Genomic DNA, 24,279 nt, shown 5'->3' on the forward strand with positions numbered 1-24,279 from the left:
CACCCCAGGGAGGTAAAATGACATCACATGTGATAGGTTTCTGAAGATTACAACTAGCATGTGTTATAAGCTATTATAATGAAAACTTTAATTCTCACAAATGCACAAGGCAGCACATATTTGAATGCTCATGGCTCAAGACACACATACTTTCAATGTTAGGGAAAACACAGAAGCAAAATCACATGAAACATGAAGTAGTTATTATAAAAATCTCAATAGCCCTTTAAAATATAGCATTAGATTTTTTTGTCCCTCATGGATTGGCTAGTCTTCAAATCAACTCTGATGTTTTTAGCTTAGTGACTTCACAGGGTAAAGATCAATGGCAAGTTATTATAAGAAGGCATGTTCACCTCTTTTAGACAGAACTTAAAGCCTGCAAAATTCAATTTCTCTTACTGACCCTTTAAATGATTTCAGCACCTAGAAATGAATTTGAAGATTAAAATACACACACATTCACATACGCAAACACTCTCAAATCTCAAATGCTAAATTCTGCCAGGTTAGCAGATACACTGAGTAGATTTTATTTATATTTTTAAAATTTCTTCCCCCCCCCCCATACCAACAACATTTGGAAGTTCCTGGGCTAGGGACCAAACCTGGCCACAGCAGTGACCTTAGCCACAGGAGTGACAATGCTGGATCTTTCATCACCAGGCCACCAGGGAACTCCCACCAAATAGATTTTAGTCCTCAGTAGCTACTCAAATTGTTGGTTGTGGAACATGCAATAATTCCGAGACAAGAACCATGAATGTGATGCTGACAGTAATAGACTGGTTACAGAGGAATATCCCTCATGTTCTGTTAGGTTAAATTGAGCTGAGACTAATTCCTCTCCTTTAAGGTATTATCAACAAGGATAATAAGTCTCACCATGAATGTGTACTTAAAAAAAGTCTCTGTCATTTATAGGCAGCTGGAACAGTACCAAATTATCAAATATCTTTCTAGATTTTAGGAGAATGTTTCCCTCTCAAAACAGTCACTTCTTGATTATTCAAGAACTCATCATTGACTTTTGAGATGATTCATTTCTCTGATTTTTTCTTCCACTCCTGCTTTACTGCTGCCTACATGTCAACTTTGGCTTTTGTAAGAAAAAGGAAAGCCAATGATACTCAGATAGTTTGGCTGAATAGCTTGGGCAGAAGAATACACTGGATGATCTGGCTAAAATAAAATTTAGGATTAACTGGACTCCTCCTGTATATACTTGCCTAAAGGCGATCGAATATTGATGATAGAGCATTTCCTTGAAATTCCAAGAAAAGACGTTTGAATCGAAGACCAGAGAACTATGTCAACCTTTCCTTGTAGCTGATTTTTTCTTCTAAATGTCTCCAAAAGATACACACAGTAAATAAAGCAGCAAAGGTTACAGTACATATATTGAGACTTCCATGATTTAAAATCCGATCATGCAATGCCACCAAACTGTATTCCAATAGGTTCAATATATTCAATATCAGGGTTACAAGCATAAGATCAGTACTGGAAAGCTCAATGTAGGAGCAGAAGCTTCATCTTAGGGAGTAAAAACAAAATAAGATTGAAAGCTGAAAAGATCTAATTTTATGGTGGTTACTCAGAACTGATTTTTAGTCCGGCTCAATCTTTTCACAAGCCCATTTTGCAAAATTTGATCAATTTGGTTCGCGAGTGTAAACTACATTTATTTTGCTCACTTGACAAATATTTACTGAGGACCTATTATGCATGCCCATCTCTGTGCCAGTGGCTGGGACGTGAAGATGACTAAGAACTGACTCTGGTCCCAAGAAGTTAATCCAGTTGTGGGGTGGCAGGTAGATAAACAAATGACTCAATGCAATGGGAAGAAAGCTAGAGAGGTATTTAGAGGATATTTGGGAGGTTGGAGAAATCTCATTCCTTTAGGATATGGTTGGTGGTGGTACACAAGGGAAGGGTAGAATTGGTTAAGGGGTAGGAACTCTGGAGCTGAGTTCAGAAGGATGAGTGAAATTTTCCAAAGGGAATCAAAGGGAGAGAGAAAGGCATTCAGCAAAGAAACAAAAACTTGAAAAAGAGAAGGGACTTTCAGCACAGGGACAACTATACTAAAAAGTCACCAAAGGAGTTCCCTGGTAGCTCAGTGGGTTAAAGATCTGGCCTTGTCACTGCTGTGGCCTTGGTAACTGCTGTGGTGTGGGTTTGATCCCTGGCCTGGGAACTTCTGCATGCTGCAGGTGTGGCAAATAAATAAAGTCATGGAAGCTTGAGAAAGCTGCTATTAATCAGGGAACAAGGAGTTATTTCAGTGTGACCACAAGGTCAGTGGGGAGGAGGTGAGAGTGATGAGCTGGAGTGTGGGTGTCCTATGAAGGCTTGATATGTCAGAATAGTAAGAATAGTAAAAAGAGCAAATAGCGTCTGTGTCAAACACTGTTCCACACACCTGGCATATATTAACTCAGCCATTGTAGTAGGAACTATGATTCCCACTTTACAGTTGATAAAACTGAGGCTTAAACATGTAAGTAACAAGCCCAGTTTAGAGTGTCTCATTTCAGTCTAACAACCCCCCTCCCCACTGCATTATACTGCCTCTCTAGCTAGCAGGGCTAGGCTAAGACGTTAAGCATGGAGTATACAAAGTCTTGATTTTACATTTTAAAATGCCTCAACCCTGCCATCCATTTATTCATTATTACTCTTTTCTTTTGTTGGCTGTGCCCATGGCATGTGGAAGTTCCCAGGCCAGGGATTGAACCGGTGCCACTGCAGTGACCTGAGCCACAGTAATGACAACACTGGATTCTTAACCTGCTGAGCCACCAGGGAACACCCATTTGTTCATTCCTTAATCATTTGCTCCTTTGCTTATTCATTCATTCAGCAACCTTCTACCTAACATTAGGTCCTAGAGATTACAACATATAAAAAAACCCTGGTCCCTCAATGTCAGAGTTTCTATTTAATGAAACAAAAATGTGACTTTTCAGAGCATCCATGCAATCCTTCTCCATCTTGCAACCTGGTTCTTATAACACAAGAACATATAGAAATTAGGAAGAAAAGTGGACAAGATGAGGCCAATATAGCCAAAATATCTAAAAAGTTAAAAGTCTAAAAAAACGTGAAATATAGGCAGCAATTGGAGTTCCCGTCATGGCTCAGCGGAAACGAATCCGACTAGGAACCGTGAGGTTTCGGGTTCGATTCCTGGCCTTGCTCAGTGGGTTACGGATCTGGCATTGCTGTGAGCAATGTGTGGTGTAGGTCGCAGATGCAGCTCGGATCTGGCGTTACTGTGGCTCTGGCATAGGCTGGCAGCAATAGCTATGATTAGACCCCTAGCCTGGGAAGCTCCATATGCTGCAGGTGCGGCCCTAAAAAAAAGGACAAAAGACCAAAAAAAAAAAAAAAGAAAGAAATATAGGCAGCAATTGACCTCAGCCGAGAAAAATATATGCTCCAAAGAAATATATGCCAAACTAATAAAATTAACATTTCAGTATTAACCCGGGATTATGGATTCTTTTTTTAATTTTTTTTGTCTTTTTCTATATTTTCTAAATTCACAAGTATTTTTACAGTCAGAAAAAAACATTTTGTATGTTGTCTTTAAGAGTAGATCTTTTGTTTTTCTAAATAGAGCAATTAGGTATTTTCAGCTTCCACTTAGCTTTGTCCAGTGAGAAAGATGACTGGGTGTTTTTCTAATGGAGGAAAAGTGATCATCACGACATTTTAATTTTCTTCATACAGTTTCAAAGAGGTACATTTTAATGACTACACTGATTATTTTTGTCCTTATTTTTCTGGTATAAAATGAAAAATTCAAGTACCCTGTTAAAAAATTTGAGAAAAGCATTATTTAGAAAGCAAAAGCCCTTCCATATTCTGGCCCTTAGAGATAATAAGACCACCATACTCTATTTACTGTCCAACAGCTTGCTTCTTTTTCAACTTAACAATGCAGTTTGGACATACTTCCATGTCAGCTTAGAAGGGCTATTCTATTTTTTTTTTTTTTTTTTGTCTTTTTAGGGCCACAGTGGTGGCATGTGGAGGTTCCTAGGCTAGAGGTCGAATCAGAGCTGCAGCTGCTGGCCTATGCCACAGCCACAGCAACAAGGGATCTGAGCCTCGTCTGTGACCTACCTACACCACAGCTCCCGGCAACACTGGATCCTTAACCCACTGAGTGAGGCCAGGGATCGAATCTGCACCCTCATGGATGGTTTCTGCTGAGTCATGAAGGGAACTCCTAAGATCTTTTTATATTTATCTTTTCAAACTTCAGTAATATCTTCCATGCACTAATTCCTAAAGTTGGTGGCACATTGAGTGAAAATATAAACTCTTCTTTTTGGTGAATGTGACCAAATGCCTTCTGAAGGGGTTTTTTGTTTGCTTTTTTGTCTTTTAGGGCTACACTCATGGCATATGGAGGTTCCCAGGCTAGGGGTTGAATCAGAGCTGTATCTGCCAGCCTATACCACAGCCACAGCAATGCAAGACCCGAGCCCAGTCTGCGACCTACACCACAGCTCACAGCAACTCTGGATCATTAATCCACTGAGCAAGGCCAGGCCAGGGATTGAACCTGCATGCCCATGGATGCTAGTCAGCTTCGTTTCACCTGAGCCACGAAGGGAATTCCCCGAAGGGGTTTTTAAGAGAGCTTTGGAGCCTCCAGTTTCACATGCTTAAATGAAAATGGCATTAAGATTCTGAGAACATTATGCAACAATTTCTATCACTGCAAGTGTGGCAAGAGCATGTTTTGGGATGAGAGGCTAAGACTCTCCCCAAGTCGCCTAATGAAAGAGCACACCTAATAAGCCCTTGGTCAAGAAGTGGGGTAAGAGGGAGGGTAAAAATAAATGTGATTGGAGAGTCTTGCAATAACTCTAGATTTTAAAAGGATTACTAATGTTTGGCTCACTAGTATTTCCACATTTATTTAAAGTATAGAGAGATGAGTGCTTATTGGAACAGGGAACACAGTAAAATCTGTGAAAGCATCAGTGAACAACCATTTTCTCCTGCACCTTGACATGGGATCTGCTCCTGCGCCTGGGGGCAGGGGAGGTGCAAACTGGCTTGTACCCAAGTTAGCATCTTTTGATGGACTCCTAAGATGTATTATTTAAAGCATCTGAATAGTTGTAGGTTTTATCTTGTGGCCAGATCTAACCTAAGATAACACCCAAGAAGCTTACAGATGTCTGTTTTTGCTTTATGATTTATTGGTATAGGTTATATCTAGAACAGCATTTTCAAAAGGATGGTCAACAGTCCATTAATAATTCATTGCTTGAAAGAAGAATTACGTCTGCAAGTAAATTGGAAAACACTGGGTGAGACAAAGTCACACATTCGTGTATTGAAAAACTTCTTAAAGTCTTTACTATGTGGTGAATTTCCAAGAAGGTGGTCTATTATTAAGAAACTTTTAAAACTTTTTTTCCTGTACCTGCAGCATATGGAAATTCTGGGGCCAGGAACTAAACCCATGCCACAGCAGTGACCCAAGCCACTGCAGTGACAATGCCAGATCATTAACCTGCTGCGCCACAAGAGAACTCCCTAAAACTATTTTTGCTCTGAAAACAGCTTGAGATCATGAGGTACATTCTTGAACTGTAGATTTAAAGTATAATATTCCTGTGTGTGCATGATTACAAAATCCTAATTATGTCTGTGAGATGTCTTACATTACAGAATGAGGAAAATGTCCCAAAAAGCTTTTTATGTTATTTTTGGTAAGAGCAACATATAACACCGAGGAATTCTGGGTATGCTCAGTCTCTCCAAGGTACCCAGCACCTTTCAGAAATATTATGTTAGAGGTAGTTCCCTTAGTGGCTCAGCAGTTAACGACCCTGACTAGGATCCATGAGGATGTAGGTTTGATCCCTGGCCTCACTCAGTGGGTTAAGGATCTGGCGTTGCTGTGAGCTGTGGTGGAGGTCACAGATGCAGCTTGGATCCCACGTTGCTGTGGCTGTGGAGTAGGCCAGCAGCTGTAGCTCTGATTCGACCCCTAGCCTGGGAACTTCCATATGCCATGGGTGTGGCCCTAAAACAAACAAACAAAAAAGGTGTGCTAGTGGTCAATGTTACCTGATTCCTAAATCACAGATAATGGTTGAGGAGGCCTCCAAAAATCATCAATGGGGGCAAACCTGCAGCCAGCTTCTCATGCATTCAAGGTTTTCTAAGTAGGCTGCAGGCTGTCCAAGGCAGACCACAGCCCATGCACTGAGGGCTCCCAGGGTTCACTGGCATCAGTTTCCACACTTGCTCATCATCACCACCTGGCACAGGTGGTGGCTGTGGGCAGGCCAGCTGTGCCTCTCTGCATTCTCACCAAGGAAGCCAAACAGGCTCAGGAGCCCTCCCTTGAAAGACGACCCAGACAACAGCTCCTCCTGAGGAACACTTGCACAGAATGGGCAGTTCTTAACGTTCTGGTGGGTTTTATACCAACATGAGCACTAATGTTGTGCCCCAGCCCAGGCTGTCAAAACCATCTGACCCCTAAGGTACTTAACCTCTCTGTGCAACAGTTCTTTTATTTGTTTTGTTTTGTTTCTTGTCTTTTCTAGGGCCACACCCGAGGTATATGGAGGTTCCCAGGCTAGCAGTCCAATTGGAGCCGTAGCTGTTGGCCTACACCAGAGCCACAGCCACATGAGATCCGAGCCACGTCTGTGACCTACACCTCAGCTCACGGCAAAGCCGGAGCCTCAACCCACTGAGCAAGACCAGGGATCGAACCCAAAACCTCATGGTTCCTAGTTGGATTCGCTAACCACTGCCACGATGGGAACTCCAGTTCTTTTATTTGTAAAAGGATTCTCATGGGCTACAGTGAGGATCAAATGGAGTTAACTGTATACCATTGAGCATAGTGCCGGCACATGATAATGTAGAGAAAAGCCCTTTGGACATTTCTTTCCTTCCCATTAGTCTCAGCGCTAGAAACAGATTTCTCCCGCCCCCTCCTTTTTTTTTTTTTTTTTTTTTTGCTTTTTAGGGCCACACCCGAGGCACAAGGAGGTTCCCAGGCTAGGGGTTGAATTGGAGATGTAGGTGCCAGCCTACGCTACAGGCACAGCAATGCCAGATCCAAGCCTCACCTTCGACCTACACCACAGCTCACGGAAACACTGGATCTTTTAACCCACTGAGCGAGGCCAGAGATTGAACCCAAAACCTCATGGTCCCTAGTCGGATTTATTTCTGCTGCGCCACGATGGGAACTCCTGGAAACAGATTTCATAGCCTTCCTCTGCTTTCCTGTTTTTAAGGTGAAATGACTTCTTTTTTAACTGCCAGTAAAAAAGAGAAGGAGAAATGAAAAGACATTTTTCTAGAGTCTTGTCTCTGTACTTTGATTCATAACAGGTTTTAACATGTATTTAAACATTCTTCAAATTTAACATGCAGAAAATCCAGCAGTTCTTCAATGCAGGTGTTCAGGAGAAATTACCTGAGAACCTTGTTGAAAAGGCTGATTGATGTCCTGCTCCCCCCTCAATTCAGATTCTGTGGTCTGGAGAGAGACAAAGAGGCAGGGGCCTGTGCACTGAAATGAGCGCTTGTTGTAAATCTGATAAAAGGAGTCAAAAGTTGGAGTTCCCACGGTGGTGCAGTGGGTTAAGAATCTGACTGCATCAGCTTTAGTTGCTGCAGAGGTGCAGATTCAACCCCTGGCTTGGTGCAGTGGGTTAAAGGTTATGACATTGCTGCAGCTCTGATTCAATCCCTGGGTCTGGGAAATTCCATATGCCTCAGGTGTGACCAAAAAAACCCACAGTATGATTCTTAATGTATTTTATCACATTGCAAATTTCAGCAGGTCACAGAAAACAGGAACACCTAGTCATTTGGATTACTTTATAAAGAGAGGCATATAGTTGTGAGAGGAGAAAAATCAAGAAATTCTCAGCATTCCCAGTTAGAAACAGACTCAAATAGAGATGGCAGGCAGCAGGCATGCAATAAATACCTTCAGAATAAATACTCTTACATGTCCTTAGCTCTGGTCATGACTGAATTTGACTTTTACACCAATGGCTTCATAACTGAAATCGACCAGAACTAGTTTTATATTAGATTACTACTAACTTTTAGTTGCTATCTCAAAACAAAAATAAACAAATGGGACCTAATTAAACTTAAAAGTTTCTGCACAGCAAAGGAAACCCTAAACAAAAGAAAAAGACAACCTGCATGAAAATCTTTGCAAATGAATCAACTGACAAGGGATTCATCTCCAAAATTTATAAATACCTTCTGTAGCTCAATACCAAAAAAACAAACAACCCCATCAAAAAATGGGCAGAAGATCTAAACAGACAATTCTCCAAAGAAGACATATGGATGGCCAAAAACACATGAAAAGATGTTCAACATCACTCATTATTAGAGAAATGCAAATCAAAACCACTATGAGGTACCACCTTATACCGGCCAGAGTGGCCATCATCAAAAGGTCTGCAAGCAATAAGTGCTGGAGAGGGTGTGGAGAAAGGGGAATCCTATTACACTGTTGGGATTGTGGATTGGTGCAATCACTGTGGAAAACAGTATGGAGATTCCTCAGAAAACAGAAACTAGAACTACCATTTGATCCAGCAATCCCATTCCTGGGCATCTGTCCAGAGAAAACCATGACTTGCAAAGACACATGTACTCTGATGTTCATTGCAGCACTCTTTTCAATAGCCAAGACATGGAAACAACCTAAATGCCCATCGACAGAGGAGTGGGTCAAGATATGCTACATATACACAATGGAATATTACTCAGCCATTGAAAGGAACAAAATAACAGCATTTTTGGAAACATGGATGGGCCTAGAAATTATCATGGAGTGAAGTCAGTCAGACAATGAGACACCAACATCAAGTGCTTTCACTGACATGTGGAATCTGAAGAAAGGACAGAATGAACTTCTTTGAAGAACAGATACTGACTCACAGACTCTGAGAGACTTGTGATTTCCAAGGGAGACAGTTCGGGGGTAGGAGGATGTGCTGGGGTTGCGGGATGGAAATCTTATAAAATTGGATTGTGATGATCATTGTACAACTATAGATGTAGTGAATTTATTGAGCAATTAAAAAAAAGATTAGAGAAAAATCCAATGGCATTTGATTCCTTAAAAAACCTATTAGGCTAAACATGAAATTTTGTTCTTTACAGAATCATTCTCACTCATTCTTTGATGGAAACTGTAATTCCAGTTAATATAGCATTGCTAAATATCACTCAGTAATAGCTGGAAAATAGATTTTTTTTAGCATGTTATATGTTCAATTTCTTAGTAAATTTAGATGTATTTCATACACAATACTAGTCAAATTATACATCAGATAAGCTCATCTGTTTGTTTCCTGATTTCTTGGGACATAAGGGATGATCATTAACAATATCCATTCATTTATTGAGTTGATCAGCAATTCATCCAATGCCCAATTTGTAGTTGATGGTAACACAGGAGTTTGCTTTGGAGTAAACAAAAGTGAGAAATCTTTTCCCCTTCTTCAGACTATCCAGGACATGAGAACTCAGAAATGAGGCACACTATTTCTTTCAAGACATTTAGGCGTCACCAATGGCTTATTCACTGTGCAGCATGAACCATGATATTTGGAAAACCATTGCAAACCAGTGTTTCCAATGACACATTCACAAGGCTGAGTTTTGTGACTATAAATCCACATTTACATAGCTATGCAGAGCTTTGGCAACTGTACTAAACCTCATCGCAAGTCACATTTCTTACAAACTAAGCATTCAAATAGATACTGTGGCTTTGTCAGTATCTGCAGTCAGAACTCTCTTTTCCTGCCTGTATATTTCTGTCTTCGGTGGCAGTAGGGGAAAGCTGTCTGGTAGAAACAAAGACATGTGGTTAGGGGGTGACAGAGGTACTAACAGGTCATTGAGGGGAAGACTGTCCCCTGAACAGTGTGAAAGGGAGCCCTATGCACTCTGCGATCTAGCAGTGAGTCCTGAATTAACAGCAGCCACCACCAACTGATAAAAAACCCATCCACCTATGTATGTTCGAAAGCTGAGGCTAGGTCCTCATAAAGCTTATGTACTCCGGTGGCTGTGATTCAGATGATATTCCTTATGCACAATGTTCTTAAATTATCATATATCTTAAAAAAAAAAAAAAGAAATTATTTGAGGGAGTTCCCTGGTGGCACAGTGGTTAGGATTTGGCCCTGGTTCAATCCCTGGTCTAGGAACTGAGATCCCACACCAAGCCACTGCATTATGCAGCCAGAAAAAAAAAAAAATTACTTGAAAGCTGCCTAATCCTATTATCTTATCACTTATCAGATCCTACAACATCTCTTGGGATTGTTACTAGCCATCTTCATATTACCTAGATAGAAAATATCAAACTGTAAATACCTACAATTGAATTTTTAAAAATTATCCCAATAATGTAAGTTGCAGTGCCTTAAAACACTACGTTTTGTACAAGTTCTGAATTCTTTGACAAGTCATGGAATAAATTCTCATTTAGAAAGGCACTCCCAGGAACTGACATTCATAAAACAGAGGAGAATTTAAAAGAACTCTGCTTCCTCAAGACCAACAGAAATAGCATACAAAGCCAGAACTGAAATACCAAGAGTTAAATTTTGCGTCCTGTTTTTCTATTAGCAACAGAGCAAACAAGTCCTCAAGGAGAATACTTCTTTGGACCTTGGCCAGGTAGGCAGTGAGAAATATCACAAGGGATAATTGTATTTCCCCACATCAGAGATGATGACCAACTGTGGTTTAGAAAATGTTTTCCTGACTCAGTAAATGCTGTATTTGCTATATGGGTGTTGACTTATCAGTCAGCCCATGGAGTTCTTAAGGAAGTCCAGGATTCAGAAAAGAGAGGCTATCATAAAGCCTTTTGTGCTGGAGACATTTTACTTTCCCTATAAATCTGCCCCAAACTCTGATTTGAGTAATTTTGCTTCTGACTAAGATGGAGTAACAGAGACTAGATTTACCCTCTTACCTTAAAAAAAAAAAAAAAAAAGAGGAAAAAGAAAAAACTAGACAATACATATGAAACAACTGTTTTCAAAACACTGAACATCAGGCAACAAAGAAAGGGGAACCTTGAATGAGGAAAATCTGACTGTTGCCACTTGCTGCCAGGAGGTTTCTAGACTGTGAAGGGAAAACCCAGGTGGAGCACAGGGAACTCTCTGAGTTGAAGAGATGCAGCTGAGAGAAGGGGGAAAACAAAATAAATAGAATTTGCAGAACAGAACGTCAGAGAAAAGAGAACTGCATAGGGAGTGAGTCCTAAAGCTATGCAGAGGGTCTTTAAGTATTTAAAAAAGTGCTTATGGAAGGAAACCACCCAAGGCTAGAGGAAAAAACTATGAGAAAGGATGAAAGGGAAGGGTGCCTGGTCCTCACACAGGGCTGAAAATGGTGTCTATTCCCACCTGCCAGACTAAAAAAACTCAGGGTTCATGGGGCACTGAGTAGAGTATTCAAAAAGTTAAGCAGCCAGAGGCAAGATGTAAAAAAGATCCAAATCAAACCTCTAAAGATAAAAAATCCAATATATAAGATGGGATAGATGGCAGCTTAGATTGAAAAAAAAAAAGAAATAAAAAGAGAAAATTGAAGACACAACAATAGAAACTATCAAAATAAAACACAGGAAAAGCAAAAAGAGCAGGAGTTCCCACTGTGGCACAACAGCATCAGTGGTGTCTTGGGAACAGTGGGATGCAGGTGTAATCCCTGTTCCTGGCACAGTGGGTTAAGGATCTGGCATTACCACAGCTGTGGCTTAGGTCGCGTGTGTGGCTCAGATCTGATCCCTGGCCCAGAACTCTATATCCTGTGGGGTGGCCGGAAAAAAAAAAAAAATGAAAAGAGCATCACTTAGCTGTGGAACACCTTCAGGTGGCCTAGTATACGTGTAATTGGAGTTTGTAAAGGAGGTATGGGTGGGGACAGAAAAAAACAGTTGAAGAAATAATGGCTGAAATATTTCAAAATTTGATAAAAACCATCAATTCACCAAGTCCAAGATGCTCAATAAACAACAGTTACAAGGAACGTGAAGAAAGCTAAATCAAATTGCTCAAAGCAGTGATAAAGAGGAAAACTTGAAAGCAGAGATGATCAACTCTTTACACAAAAGAATAACAATGTCATATGCATCTATAACACATCTAAAAATAAAATGCATGTATGATAACCAGTAACATAAAGGCTGAGAGGGGAAAATAGGAATATAGTATTATAAGGTTCTTGTACTACACGTGAAACGGTATAATATCACTTGAAGGTAGACTTGAAAAGTTGAAGATGCATACTATAAATTCTAAGGCAATCACAGAAAAATAAAACTAAGAGTTATAGCTAATAATCTAACAAAGGAGGTAAAATGGAACCATAAAATACTCGATAAATCTAAAAGAAGGCAGAAAAAAGGAACAAAGAACAGATGGGACAAATATAAAATGAATAGTAAGTTAGAGTTAAGTTTAACCACATTGGTAATCATATTAAATGCATACAACATAAGCAACTAGTTAAAAGACAGAGATGGATAAATGGATAAAAACATCAAGATGCAACTCTAAGTTGTCTATAAGAAATGCACTTTAGGAGTTCTCACTGTGGCTCAGAGGTAACGAATCTGACTAGTATCCATGAGGATGCAGGTTCAATCCCTGGCCTCGCTCAGTGGGTTAAGGATCCAGCGTTGCCTGAGCTATGATGTAGGTCACAGACGCTTCTCGGATCTGGCATTGCTGTGGCTGTGGCATAGGCCAGCAGCTGTAGCTCCAATTCGACCCCTAGCCTGGGAACCTCCATGTGCTGCGGGTGTGGCTCTAAAAAGACAAAAAAGGGAAAGAAAAAAAAAAGAAAAAAGAAAAGAAAAAAAAAGAAAAGAAAAAAAAAGAAAGAAATGCACTTTAAATATGCAGACACAATTTACAATTAAAACGATAGAAAAAGATGTACCATGCTAACACTGACCCAAAGAAACAGGGAGTGGTTGTATTAATATCAAACAAAGCAAATTTCAGAATGAAGAGGATGATTTTTATAATGATAATCAAGAGGACATAGCATTCTTAAATGTTTACACTCTAATAACAAAACATGAAAATACATGAAGCAAAAACTGATAGAATTAGCAAAGAGAAAAAGGAAAATCAACAATCATAGCTAGAGATTTCAGTACCCCTCTGTCAATAGCTGATATAAGAAGTAGACACACAATCAGCAAGACATGGTAGACCTAAATAATACTATCAAATTAACCTGGTTAACATTTTTAGAATGCCCAATTAATGACAGCAGAATTCACATTCTTTCCGAATGTACATGGACAATTTACCAAGACAGAGTATAGCCTGGGCCATAAATGAGTCACAGTAAATTTTAAAAAATTTAATTCATGCAAAGTGCATTTTCTTAATGCAATGAGATTTCATTGAAAATAAAAGATTCATAAAAATCCCCAAATGTTTGGAAACCAAACTGTACTCTTCTAAAAAACAATGAGCCAGTGAAGATATATCAAAAGGAAACTGAAAATATTTAGAACTGAATGAAGATGAAATTATAACATATCAGAGTTTGTAGGATATAAAATCAGTAGTAGGGGGAAGTGTTATAGTACTAAATGCCTATATTAGAAAAGAAACATTTTTAATCAGTGATCTCAGTTTTCATCTTAAGAGACTAGTGTAAGAGCAAATTAAACTCAAAGGAAGATGAAAAAAGGAATTAATTAATATAAAAGATAAGGAGTTCCCCTTGTGGCTCAGTGGTTAATGAAACTGACTAGGATCCATGAGGATGTGGGTTCGATTCCTGGCCTTGCACAGTGGGTAAAGGATCCAGCATTGCCATGAGCTATGGTGCAGGTCATAGATGCAGCTTGCATTGCTGTGGCTGTGGCATAGGCTGGCAGCTGGCAGCTGTAGTTGTGATTCAACCCCTAGCCTGGGAACTTCCATATGCCACGGGCACAGCCCTAAAAAGCCTAAAAAAAAAAAAAAAAAAAAAAAAGAGATAAAAGTTAAAATAATAAAAGTCAGAAGTTCCTATTATGGCTCGGCTGTAACAAACCAGACTCATATCCATGAGGATGAAGGTTCGATTCCTGGCCTTGCTCAGTGGGTTAAGGATCCGGCATTGCCATGAGCTGTGGTATAGGTTGTAGGGGACTCAGATATAGCATTGCTGTGGCTGTGGTCTAGGCCCATCAGCTACGACTCTGATTCATCCCCTAGCCTGGGCATTTCCATATGCTGCAGGGAGTAAAAAGTTGGGGGTGGGAGGGCTAGAGGTCATAGCAGAAATAGAAAACAAGAAAACAACAGAGGAAATCATTGAATTCAAAAGTTGATTCTTTGAGAGGCTCAATAAAGCTAACTTCAAGCGGTGATAAGAAACAAACAAAAAAAGGACACCTTTTATTTTTTAATTTTTTTAATTTTATGGCCTCACCCAAGGCATATGGAAGTTCCTGGGCCAGGGACTGAATCTGAGCTGTAGTTGCAGCAACACTAGATCCTTTAACTCCTGCACTGGGGCTGGGGATGGAACCTGAACCTCCACAGTCACCTGAGCCACAATAGTCAGATTCTTTTTTTTTTTTTTGTCTCTTTAGGGCTGCACCTGAGGCATATGGAGGTTCCCAGGCCTGGGGTTGAGTCGGAGCTATAGTTGCCAGTCTACACCACAGAAGACACAGCAATGCAGAATCTGAGCCACGTCTGCGACCTACACGACAGCTCAAGGCAACGCTTGAAGTTAGGTCAGGGATCTAACCCACAACTTCTTGAATACTAGTTTGGTTCTTAACCTGCTGAGCCATAACGGTAACTCTAGAATAAATAACTCCTTAAAAGAACAAAGTTGGAATTTGTTCTGATTTCAATACACAGTTAAAAGCTACAGTAATCAAAATAGTATGCTATCGGCATAGAAGTTGACAAATAGATCACTGGAACAGAATAGAGTCCAAAAGTAAACCCATATGTATGTGAATAAATTATTTCCTTTTAAGGTGCAAAGGCAATGTAATAGAGAAATGATGGCCTTTTCAACAAATGGTGCTGGAACCACTGAATATCTATATGTCAAAAAAAAAAATTTGCAAAAAACCCCAAACAGAAAAATTTCAACTTTGTGTCATATTAAAAATTATTTCCAAATGGATAATAGACCTGAATGTAAAATTTAAAATTCTAAAACTTCTAGTAGAAAACACAGGAGAAAATCTCTGTGACCTTGGGTTAGGCAAAGTTTACCAAGATACAATATCATAATCCATAAAAAAAACACATTGATAAAATAGATTTCATCAAAATAAAAGCCTTTTAGCCTTTGAAAGACATTAAGAGAATATACAGCAAGCCACCGACTGGGAGAAAATATTTGTAATCCATATAACCAATTAAGTACTTGTATCAGGAATATACACATTCTGAAAACTCATGACAAAAACCAACAATCCAGGAGTTCCCTTGTGGCACAGTGGGTTAAGGATCTGTCGTTATCTCTGCAGCAGCTCAGGTCACTGCTGTGGTGTGAGTTCAATACCTGGCCCTGGAACTTCCACATGCTATGGGTATGCCCCCCTCCCCCACCAAAAAAAAAGAAAACAACAATCCAAAGAAACTGTGCAGAAGACTCAAACATAAAGAAGATATATGTACAACATCATGAATCAACTCTACTCCAATAAAATTAAAAAAGAAGATATACAGACAGTAAATAAGTACATGAGAGTTACTCAAACATCCTATATTAGTTACCAGGGAAATGGAAATTAAAACTGCAGTGAGATACTATTGCAGTCCTATCAGAATGGGTAAAATGGAAAAGATGATGCTGTATGTTGACAAGGATATGAAGGAACTAGAAATCTTATAAAGTGCTGGTGGAAATTTAAAATAGCACAACCATTTTGGAAAACAGTGTACCAGAACCTTAAAAAGTGAAACCTATCTACCATACGGTCTAGCCACTCTACTCCCAGATATTTACCTAAGAAAAAAAGAAAGTACATTGTCATACAATGACTTATACATAGATATTCATAGCAGTTTTATTTGTAATAGTCCCAAACTTGTATAATCCAAATGTTCATCAAGAGGTGAATGGATCATTTTTAAATATGTGCACATATCAAATCATATTGCACACAAACTTATACAATGATAAGTATAAATTATATCCCAGTAAAATGGGGAGAAAAAGGGGAAAAGGAGCAACAATTTAAGCTATATCTATACTGTGGAATATCACTCAGCAATAAAAAGGGAGGAGCTATTCATATAAGGAAAAATATCAAAACAATTTTGCTCAGTGAAAAAGGACAAAAAAGATTTTCTACTGTATGATTCCATTTATATAAGACTCTAAAAAATATAATCTAATGTGAGAAAACTACATCTGTAGTTGCTGGGTATATATCTTGATTATAATAATAATTTCAAAGTTATTATTTATATTAGAACATACTATTAAATACATTAATTATGTACAGTCAATTATCTAAATAATGTTGTTTAAAAAAATTCTGTGAATTTCTGTTGTTGTGCAGTGGGTTAAGAACCCAACTGCAGGGGTTGCCATTATGGCTCAGCAGTAACAAACCCAACTAGTACCCATGAGGATGCAGGTTTGATCCCTGGCCTCACTCAGTGGGTTAAGTATCCAGGGTTGCCATGAGCTGTGGTGTAGGTCACAGATGCAGCTCGGATCCCACGTTGCTGTGGCTGTGGTATAGGACAGCAAAAGTAGCTCCAATTTGACCCCTAGCCTGGGAACTTCCATATACCACATGTGTGGCCCTAAAAACCAAAAAAAAAAAAAAAAAAAGAATCCAACTGGAGTGGCTAGGGTTGCTGTGGAGTACAAGTCTGAGCTCCAGCCTAGTGCAGTGGGTTAAAGGATCCAGCACTGCCACTCACAGCTGCAGCTCAGATTCAAACCCTGGCCTGGGAACTTCCACATGCTGCTGGTGTAGCCATACAAAATAAAAATTAAAAAAAATTAATTCTTCTCTTTGCCAAGTCTTATGCTAATTAAAGATGTATGTGTTTCAAAGGGTCATCCTTATCATTTTGGGGACTGAGGGAAGGAGCACCAATGCAGGTCCCCTAATCTGCAGCCTTTTCTCTTGGCTTTCCCCAGCAAGCACCCTCTGGCTGTCCCTGGCCACCCCTCAGATTTGGGGTGATGTATATGGGGAGAAGGGGCTACACCAGCCCTGGAAGCAGGTGTGGCATCTGAGATCCTAAACCTTCAGACCATCACCTCGAAGGGAGGATGTGGGCCCCCTCAGGAGCCTGTCTGAGCCCAGAGACTCCCTATCCTGGCCCGGGGTATGCTTTGAGGAGACCAGATTGAAGCCTCTAAAGCAATGCTTATCTGCAAGGAGATAGGATAAAAATGAGAAATGTTTAAAGCTTCTACATCAATCTGACTGAAACAACTGCAACACCCAAGCATAAGATCATTTTTCTAGCCATTCATGTTGACTGAATTTTACAGAAGCTGTGTGTCTTCCACAGATTGGATCCAAATAAAAACAGTAAGGCAAAAACAACAACAACAACAACAACAACAACAACAACAACAACAAAACAGGTCCCTGGCCACAGGTAACTGAGACTCTGCCTTAAAACACACTGTCCTGGGGTTCCCTGGTGGCCTAGCAGTCAAAGGTCCTGCATGGTCACTGCTGTGATGGCGGTTTGATCCCTGGTCCATGAATTTCTGCATGCTGTGGGTAAGGCCAAAAAAACACAAATGTACATGTGGCGCTGAGCAGAGGACTCTTCTTTTTAGGACCACACTTGGGGCATGTGGAATTTCCCAGGCTAGGGGTCGAATCAGAGCTGCAGCTGCTGGCCTGCACAACCATGGCAATACCAGATGCGAGCAGGCGATACCAGATCTGAGCAGCATCTTCAACCTACAACCTATGCCTCAGTTTGCAGCAATGCCTAATCCTTAACCCACTGAGCCAGGCCAGGGATAAAACCTGCCATACTCACAGATGCTATGTTGGGTCCTTAACCCGCTGAGCCACAACAGGAACTCTAAGAGGACAGTGTTGAATTATGATAAATGTAGGGGTGTATTCTGTTAGAAGAGATTTCTGGCCTGACTTGGTGAGGCTTCGATCACAGTCTGACTGATGCATCTTTGTGTACTTCTGCGTCATTCCGAGTAGAGTCTGAGCTGCATTTCAGGCAGTGAGGATTCTGTGTGAGGTTGATGCCTCTGCTGTCGGCCATCTTCCCCACTCAGAATTTGAGAACAGCTGCCTTCTTGCTTGATTTCTTTCTCTTATTTTTGGTTGAATAAGATATATCAAGGAAAAAGATTACGGCCTTTCTTTCTCCATTTGAACGAGGAAACAGAGGTCCTGCCCTTCCTCGATTCTGCTCAAGTCTCGCTAGAGTCTGTCACCGACCAGAACAAACAGGGCCCTTACCTTGTGTACACAGGACTTCGCATTCAGGAAAAACAGCTCCACGGTGGTCTTATCCTTCAAAAACGATATGCTCTCAATGTAAAACCTGAAAAACAGTACAGAAGTTTGTTCCTTCAGATCCCCTTCCTTCTCTCTGCACAATTTCACTTCCTCCTTTAATTTCTCCCAAAGCAGAGACTTTTGAAGAAGTGGGGGATGGTTGGGCTTGATTTCCCTTTTAAAAGCAATCTGGTACATAGACCTGTTTGTATGTAGGAAAGAAGATATGCATGTATTTGCAGATATGCAGAGAAAAAATCTTCTACAGAAGGTTTTTGTGTGTTAGAAGGTAAGTTAAAGAAAAAAGTCTGCAGTTACAACTACAGAGCCAACTTTAATATTTATTGCACATTTTCAGTCACAGGTCCTGGAAGCTCAAAATACCTCAGCTTGGAAACAAAGCCCAGGTGAGCTCTGAGCCTGGAAATCAGAAGTCTGCTGAGTAAGCACTACTATAAAATTGAACCTTGAGGCTTGCATCTCAGTAGTTTTTCAGACTAGGCGGTGGCTGTGAGGGCCCCCACGCTTACCTCACCCCCATCCACCCGGGGAGAGTTTCAGTCACACTCTACCCCCTTCCCTCTCATCCTTTCAGACTCTGGGCCTTTCCTTGGCTGGAAGCCAAGTCCTCCATACTACTTAATATTGGTCTTTCTCATGCAAATCAGGGGATTCTGGGCCTGCCCCCCCTGCTCCCTTTTCTGGGCCTTGGCTGGTGTCAGTCTGTGGGGCCAGGTCCCTCTCTAGGAGAAAGCTGACAGCCTTGAGGTGGGGAGGGGAGGAGAGTCTTGTGTTTTCATAATCCCATCGTGTTGAAACTGTCCGGTGAAGGCCAGCGCTCTGCTGTGAGTGAATGGGCCAGCTGAGGCCCCAGAAGTTTCTCTCAAGTGTTGGAGCCCGACTTGATGAATAATGCATGAAGAGACTTAATACCCAAAGACAGCTCACAGCTAGGGTCCTGGAAGAAAACTTGCTCTCAATGTGGTGAGAATCAAGATAAACCAGGGCTGGAGTAGCACATGGGGAGCCTTTCCTTAGCTCTGTAAAAATCCTGGTGGGTCCTGGGCATTGGCTCTTTTTATTTTTTTCCTCCCTTTCCACAAGAAGGAAACAGTTGATAAATAAATGCAGTGGCTTAAAAAGGCCAGGAATGATTATTATCACTGAAATGGTAAAACCATTTGAAAAAGTCCACCCCTAACACTGAATCATCACGGGAAGTTCCAGAAAGAGAATAAATCCTTGTTATTTTCCCTTACAAGGGTTTATCTCATGTATAAGTGAGGTTAATGAAGATTGATGAGTGTCAGGTGTGTGAGGAGGGAACAGTGAAGGATTAGGGCAAGAGGGAGTTGAAGGGTTGGAGGGAAAAACAGGCTTTGGAATTGGAAAGATCTAGCATATGGAGTCCCAGCTGCATCATTTATTACTGTGTGGCCTTGGGCAAGTTAATTAGCTTCTTTGGGTCTTTTCTAAAATGTGTGCTATGACTACAGTTACCTCACAGGGTTTTGGAAGGATTAAATGTGATAGTATATGTAAAACAATAAATACTAAGAGTTGCTATTAAAAATCAATTTTCTGGAATTTAATGCAATGTGGCTTGGGGATGTAGATTAAACTTTGAGTCTGAAGACCCCCTGTCTATAAAATGGGGATAGGGAGTTTCTACTGTGGCTCAGTGGGTTATGAACTCGACTAGTATCCATGAGGATTTGGGTTTGATCTCTGGCCCCGCTCAGTGGGTTAAGGATCCAGTGTTGCCATGAGCTGTTATTCACAGACAAGACTGGGATCTGGCATTCCTGTGGCTGTGGTGTTAGCCAGCAGCTGCAGCTCCGATTAGATCCCTAGTCTGGGAACTTCCATATGCCACAGGTACAGCCCTAAAAAGACAAAAAATAAAATACATAAGGATAATGATGGCCTTAGGAAGGCCTTTATTAAGTGCCCAAAAGTAGGAATTCAAGTGTCCTGGCACTTGGTAGGAATTCAAGCAATTCCAACTATTGCGGCTTGGCAAGCCTTGCATTATATTAAAAAAAAAAAAAAAAAAAAAAGGCTTACAGGACAAGATGAGATTTGAACTATATCTGAAGGCTAAGAAAAAAAACCAAGATTCTTTAGGATGAAAAGAAATCTAGGTGGGGAAAATACAGTAGGTAAACAGCGTCTCTGGGGTAATGTGGTAAACATTCATAATTTAGCTTTTACCAAGAAAGAATATGTTATAAGCTGAGTACTCTCCCATCAATTTAGATCTGGCCATGGCTGGAGGCAACCAGTGACTTAAGCTGATGAGCATCCTTTGAGGTGGGATAGGGAGAAGAGAGTTCAACCCAACACAGGCTCCCTATATGGGATAAGGAGTGGGTAAACCAATCATCTATGGTCTCCTAGACTGAGAGGCCAAGAGACAGGTCCAGAGAGAAACATCGGGGGCAGAGGAAGGCACTAAGCAGAAACCATGAGGCAGAGAAAGGACACAAGTCAACGGCAGGTGCTGATGGAGCAGAAACAGAGCGTAGGGAGTGGCTGGGATGGTGGACTCAAGGTCACCTGCTGCTTAGGGCTGAGATCTCCTGTTACTAAGTTTCCTGAAGGACCTTCCACTTCAACCAGGAGGTGGTGGTTTTTCCTGCTTCCTTTGCTTTTGCAAGTATTTTTATCTTTGTCAATTGAGATAAAAGAAGCAGGTTTCCAGTAGGCAGCCTGAAAGGGCAGCAGCAGGTTCACAGCTAAAGTTTCCTGAGCTCTGACTTACGTGCGGGGTCACATGCTAAGTGTTTTCCATGCATCATTTCATTTAATTCACACAACAATCCTGGGCGGGAGAGGCCTATCATCACCCTCATTTCACAGATGCAGAAAATGAATTTTAGAGACCTGCCTACATGCACGGGCAGGAGGAGTTCTTGATTTGTGTCCCTTTGATTCTGTAGACAATGCTTTTGGACAGAACTTCCACTTGGTTGCCTCTCTTGTCCACTCAACCAGCATTTATGTGGAAGTTAAGCCCTAAATAGTTGTGTGCAGAAACAAGATTAGTAAAGTAGAAGTAGGTTCATTCTCTTTTGCTTCAAAAATCGGAACCAGGAGTTCCTGCTGTGGTACAGGGGATTAAGGATCCAGCATTGTCTCTGCAGTAGCTTGGTCACTGCTCAGGCTCAAGTTCGATCCCAGGCCAGGCTCAGTAGGTTAGGAAATCTAGCATTGCTGCAGGTCTGGTGTATGTTGCAACTGTGGCTTAAAATCAATCCCTGGCCTGGGATCTTCCATATGCTGTAAGTGCAGCCAAATAAATAAATAAATAATAAATTTAGAACCAGATCAGTGGACCAAAAAATTAAAAAAATTAAAAAAAAAGTGATAGATTTTGGATGAACTTATGAAACACCCTTTAAAAAGTTAAAGTGTTCTTGGAAGGGTCTCCCTGCCCTATAAGAGTCCAGGTCAGATTAGTAGAACTCAGGGTTTGTTTTTTACACCCTGAGTAATTCTTTAGACCCCAGTAATTCTTTTTTTCACTTTGAATTACATCAATATATATCTCTAACAGGGATCTTATTAGAAGGATAACATCAATAGGAAGTTCCCGTTGTGGCACAGCAGAAATGAATCCAACGAGGAACCATGAGGTTGTGGTTCGATCCCTGGCCTCACTCAGTGGGTTAGGGATCTGGCGTTGCCAGTGAGCTGTGGTATAAGTTGCAGTGCAGCTCAGATCTGGCATTGCTGTGACTGTGTCATAGGCCAGCTACAGCTCTGATTCAACCCCTAGCCTGGGAACCTCCATATGCTGTGGGTGCGGCCCTAGTAAGACAAAAAAAAAAAAAAAAAAAAAGCATAACATCAATGTATTTTCACACTAGCAAAGTTCATAATTTCTTAATATTTAAAATCCTATCTTCATTCAAATTTTGCCTTGTTTTCAAAACTCTTGTTTTTAAATCCTGAGGTTGTGCTATTAAATAAACAAATCTGCAGTGGTCTTCAGCAGGAGTCACATAGGCAAAAGCCTTAATGGTCACCAGCTGGATATAAAAGAGCTGAGAGCATTCCTTTTAATCAGGTGGAACTCTCTCACCAAGGTATGAGTGACATGTGACCCACACCTCACCAGTCAGATTCTCTCACCCTAAGATAGAAAAATGATTAGAATGACCTAGCAATCAAAAATAGTTGGAGCCTATTTTTCTGCCTCAGTACCCTGATGAAATTGTCCATTGGTTTCTGCTCCCTAGAATTCCACCAGAAGCCTGGCTTGCTATCTTTTTCTGAGGCCTTGTTGGTCCAGTTAGAAGAATCCCAAATTATGAGAAGGTTTCCCACGTGCTAAGGACAATACAAAGGGCCCTACACTCATCGTTTCACTTTTTTTTTAACCCCCACACCTGTGGCATATGGAAGTTCTCAGGCTAGTAGTCGAATCAGGGCTGCGGCTGCCATCCAACACCACAGCTACATCATCGCCAGATCTGAGCCATGTCTGAGACTATGCTATAGCTCATGACAACACCAGATCCTTAACCCACTGAGCAAGGCCAGGAATTGAACCTGCAACCTCATGGAGACTAGTCAGATTCTTAACCTACTGAGCCACAACAGGTACTCCATTTCATGTAACTTCAGTGTAACCAGATACCATAGGTAGCAAGTTATGAACCCCTCTTACAGATAAGAAAACTGAGATACACAGATGTAAAATCAACTTTCCAAAGCCATACAAGTGGGAAGTGGTGGAGTTTTCCATGATTCAAATTAAGGTCCTTTCAGATTTCAAAATTCATATTCCAAACCAATATGATAGGATGCTTTTCTATAGTAACAATCCCAATTAAATATAACATGGACACAATGCCACAGTGCCCAAGGGAGGACTGCAATTATGTCAGCTTATAAATCAAGAGGGACAAGGCTGCCAAACTGAAATCCATAGGGCTAAGTGTCACAGGACACGGTGTTCCCTTGGACAATTGAGCTGAGTCTTAAAGAATGCATGAGTTCACCATGTAACAAAGGTAGGAAGGGCATTCTGGGGAGAGGGCATATTAGCCAGACCAATCCTCTTGCTAGTCTTCAAGAATTTAAGAAACCACAGACAGGGAGCTGAGTGGCTCAGCACCAAATCAACTTGTGGCTCGTCCAACTCTGAACAGATACCTCTGTACTAGAAACTAGGTTCACCTTGTTTCTAAAGCCCAGGCCCCTGACTATTCCCTAGTTTCAGTCCCTATCTTGAAGACATGTCCCTTTCTTGTTTCCCACTACTTTCTGGCGACCCGCCTCGCTGCCTTCTGCTTTTCTGCCTAGGCATCCGATTACTCTCTCTCTGAATCCACAATCCCATCTCTCCCTCAAGGGAGCTGCTGTAATGACTTCATACTTATAGAGTGTATGAAAAGCACGTATGGTCCTTGGGGAGAATGGCTTCCCAGGCACACCTATCAACACATACCGTGAACTGAAAACGAAATCTAGGGCTTCCTAATGCAATGAAACAAACTATCCCAGACTATAAAATAAAGACATTTTGTTCCAGTCTTTTTTGGCAAAAGGATACTGTTTCCCTTCTGCATGCTTTTTTTTTTTTTTTGCCATGACCCTAGCATGCGGAAGTTCCTGGGCCAGAGATCAAACCCATGATCAGCAACCTGAGCCACTGCAATGACAGTGCCAGATCTTAACGCACTGCACCACAAGGCAACTCCCCTTCTGTATGCTTACTGCGA

At 40.9% G+C, this 24,279-nt stretch overlaps 1 protein-coding gene across 5 annotated transcripts in view; it reads right to left on the bottom strand.

The window, feature by feature from the left end:
- FRMD4B (FERM domain containing 4B) overlaps window positions 1-24,279 on the bottom strand; it is a 373,580-nt gene that overhangs the window by 92,545 nt on the left and 256,756 nt on the right. For all 5 annotated transcript variants that reach the window (XM_047779092.1, XM_047779090.1, XM_047779088.1 and 2 more), the window contains one exon: window positions 18,509-18,593. In XM_047779092.1, coding sequence (XP_047635048.1) covers window positions 18,509-18,593 — 85 coding nt within the window. The remainder of the gene's footprint in view (window positions 1-18,508; window positions 18,594-24,279) is intronic.

Source organism: Phacochoerus africanus, chromosome 1 (assembly GCF_016906955.1).
Source record: "Phacochoerus africanus isolate WHEZ1 chromosome 1, ROS_Pafr_v1, whole genome shotgun sequence".
Taxonomy (NCBI): Eukaryota; Metazoa; Chordata; class Mammalia; order Artiodactyla; family Suidae; genus Phacochoerus; species Phacochoerus africanus.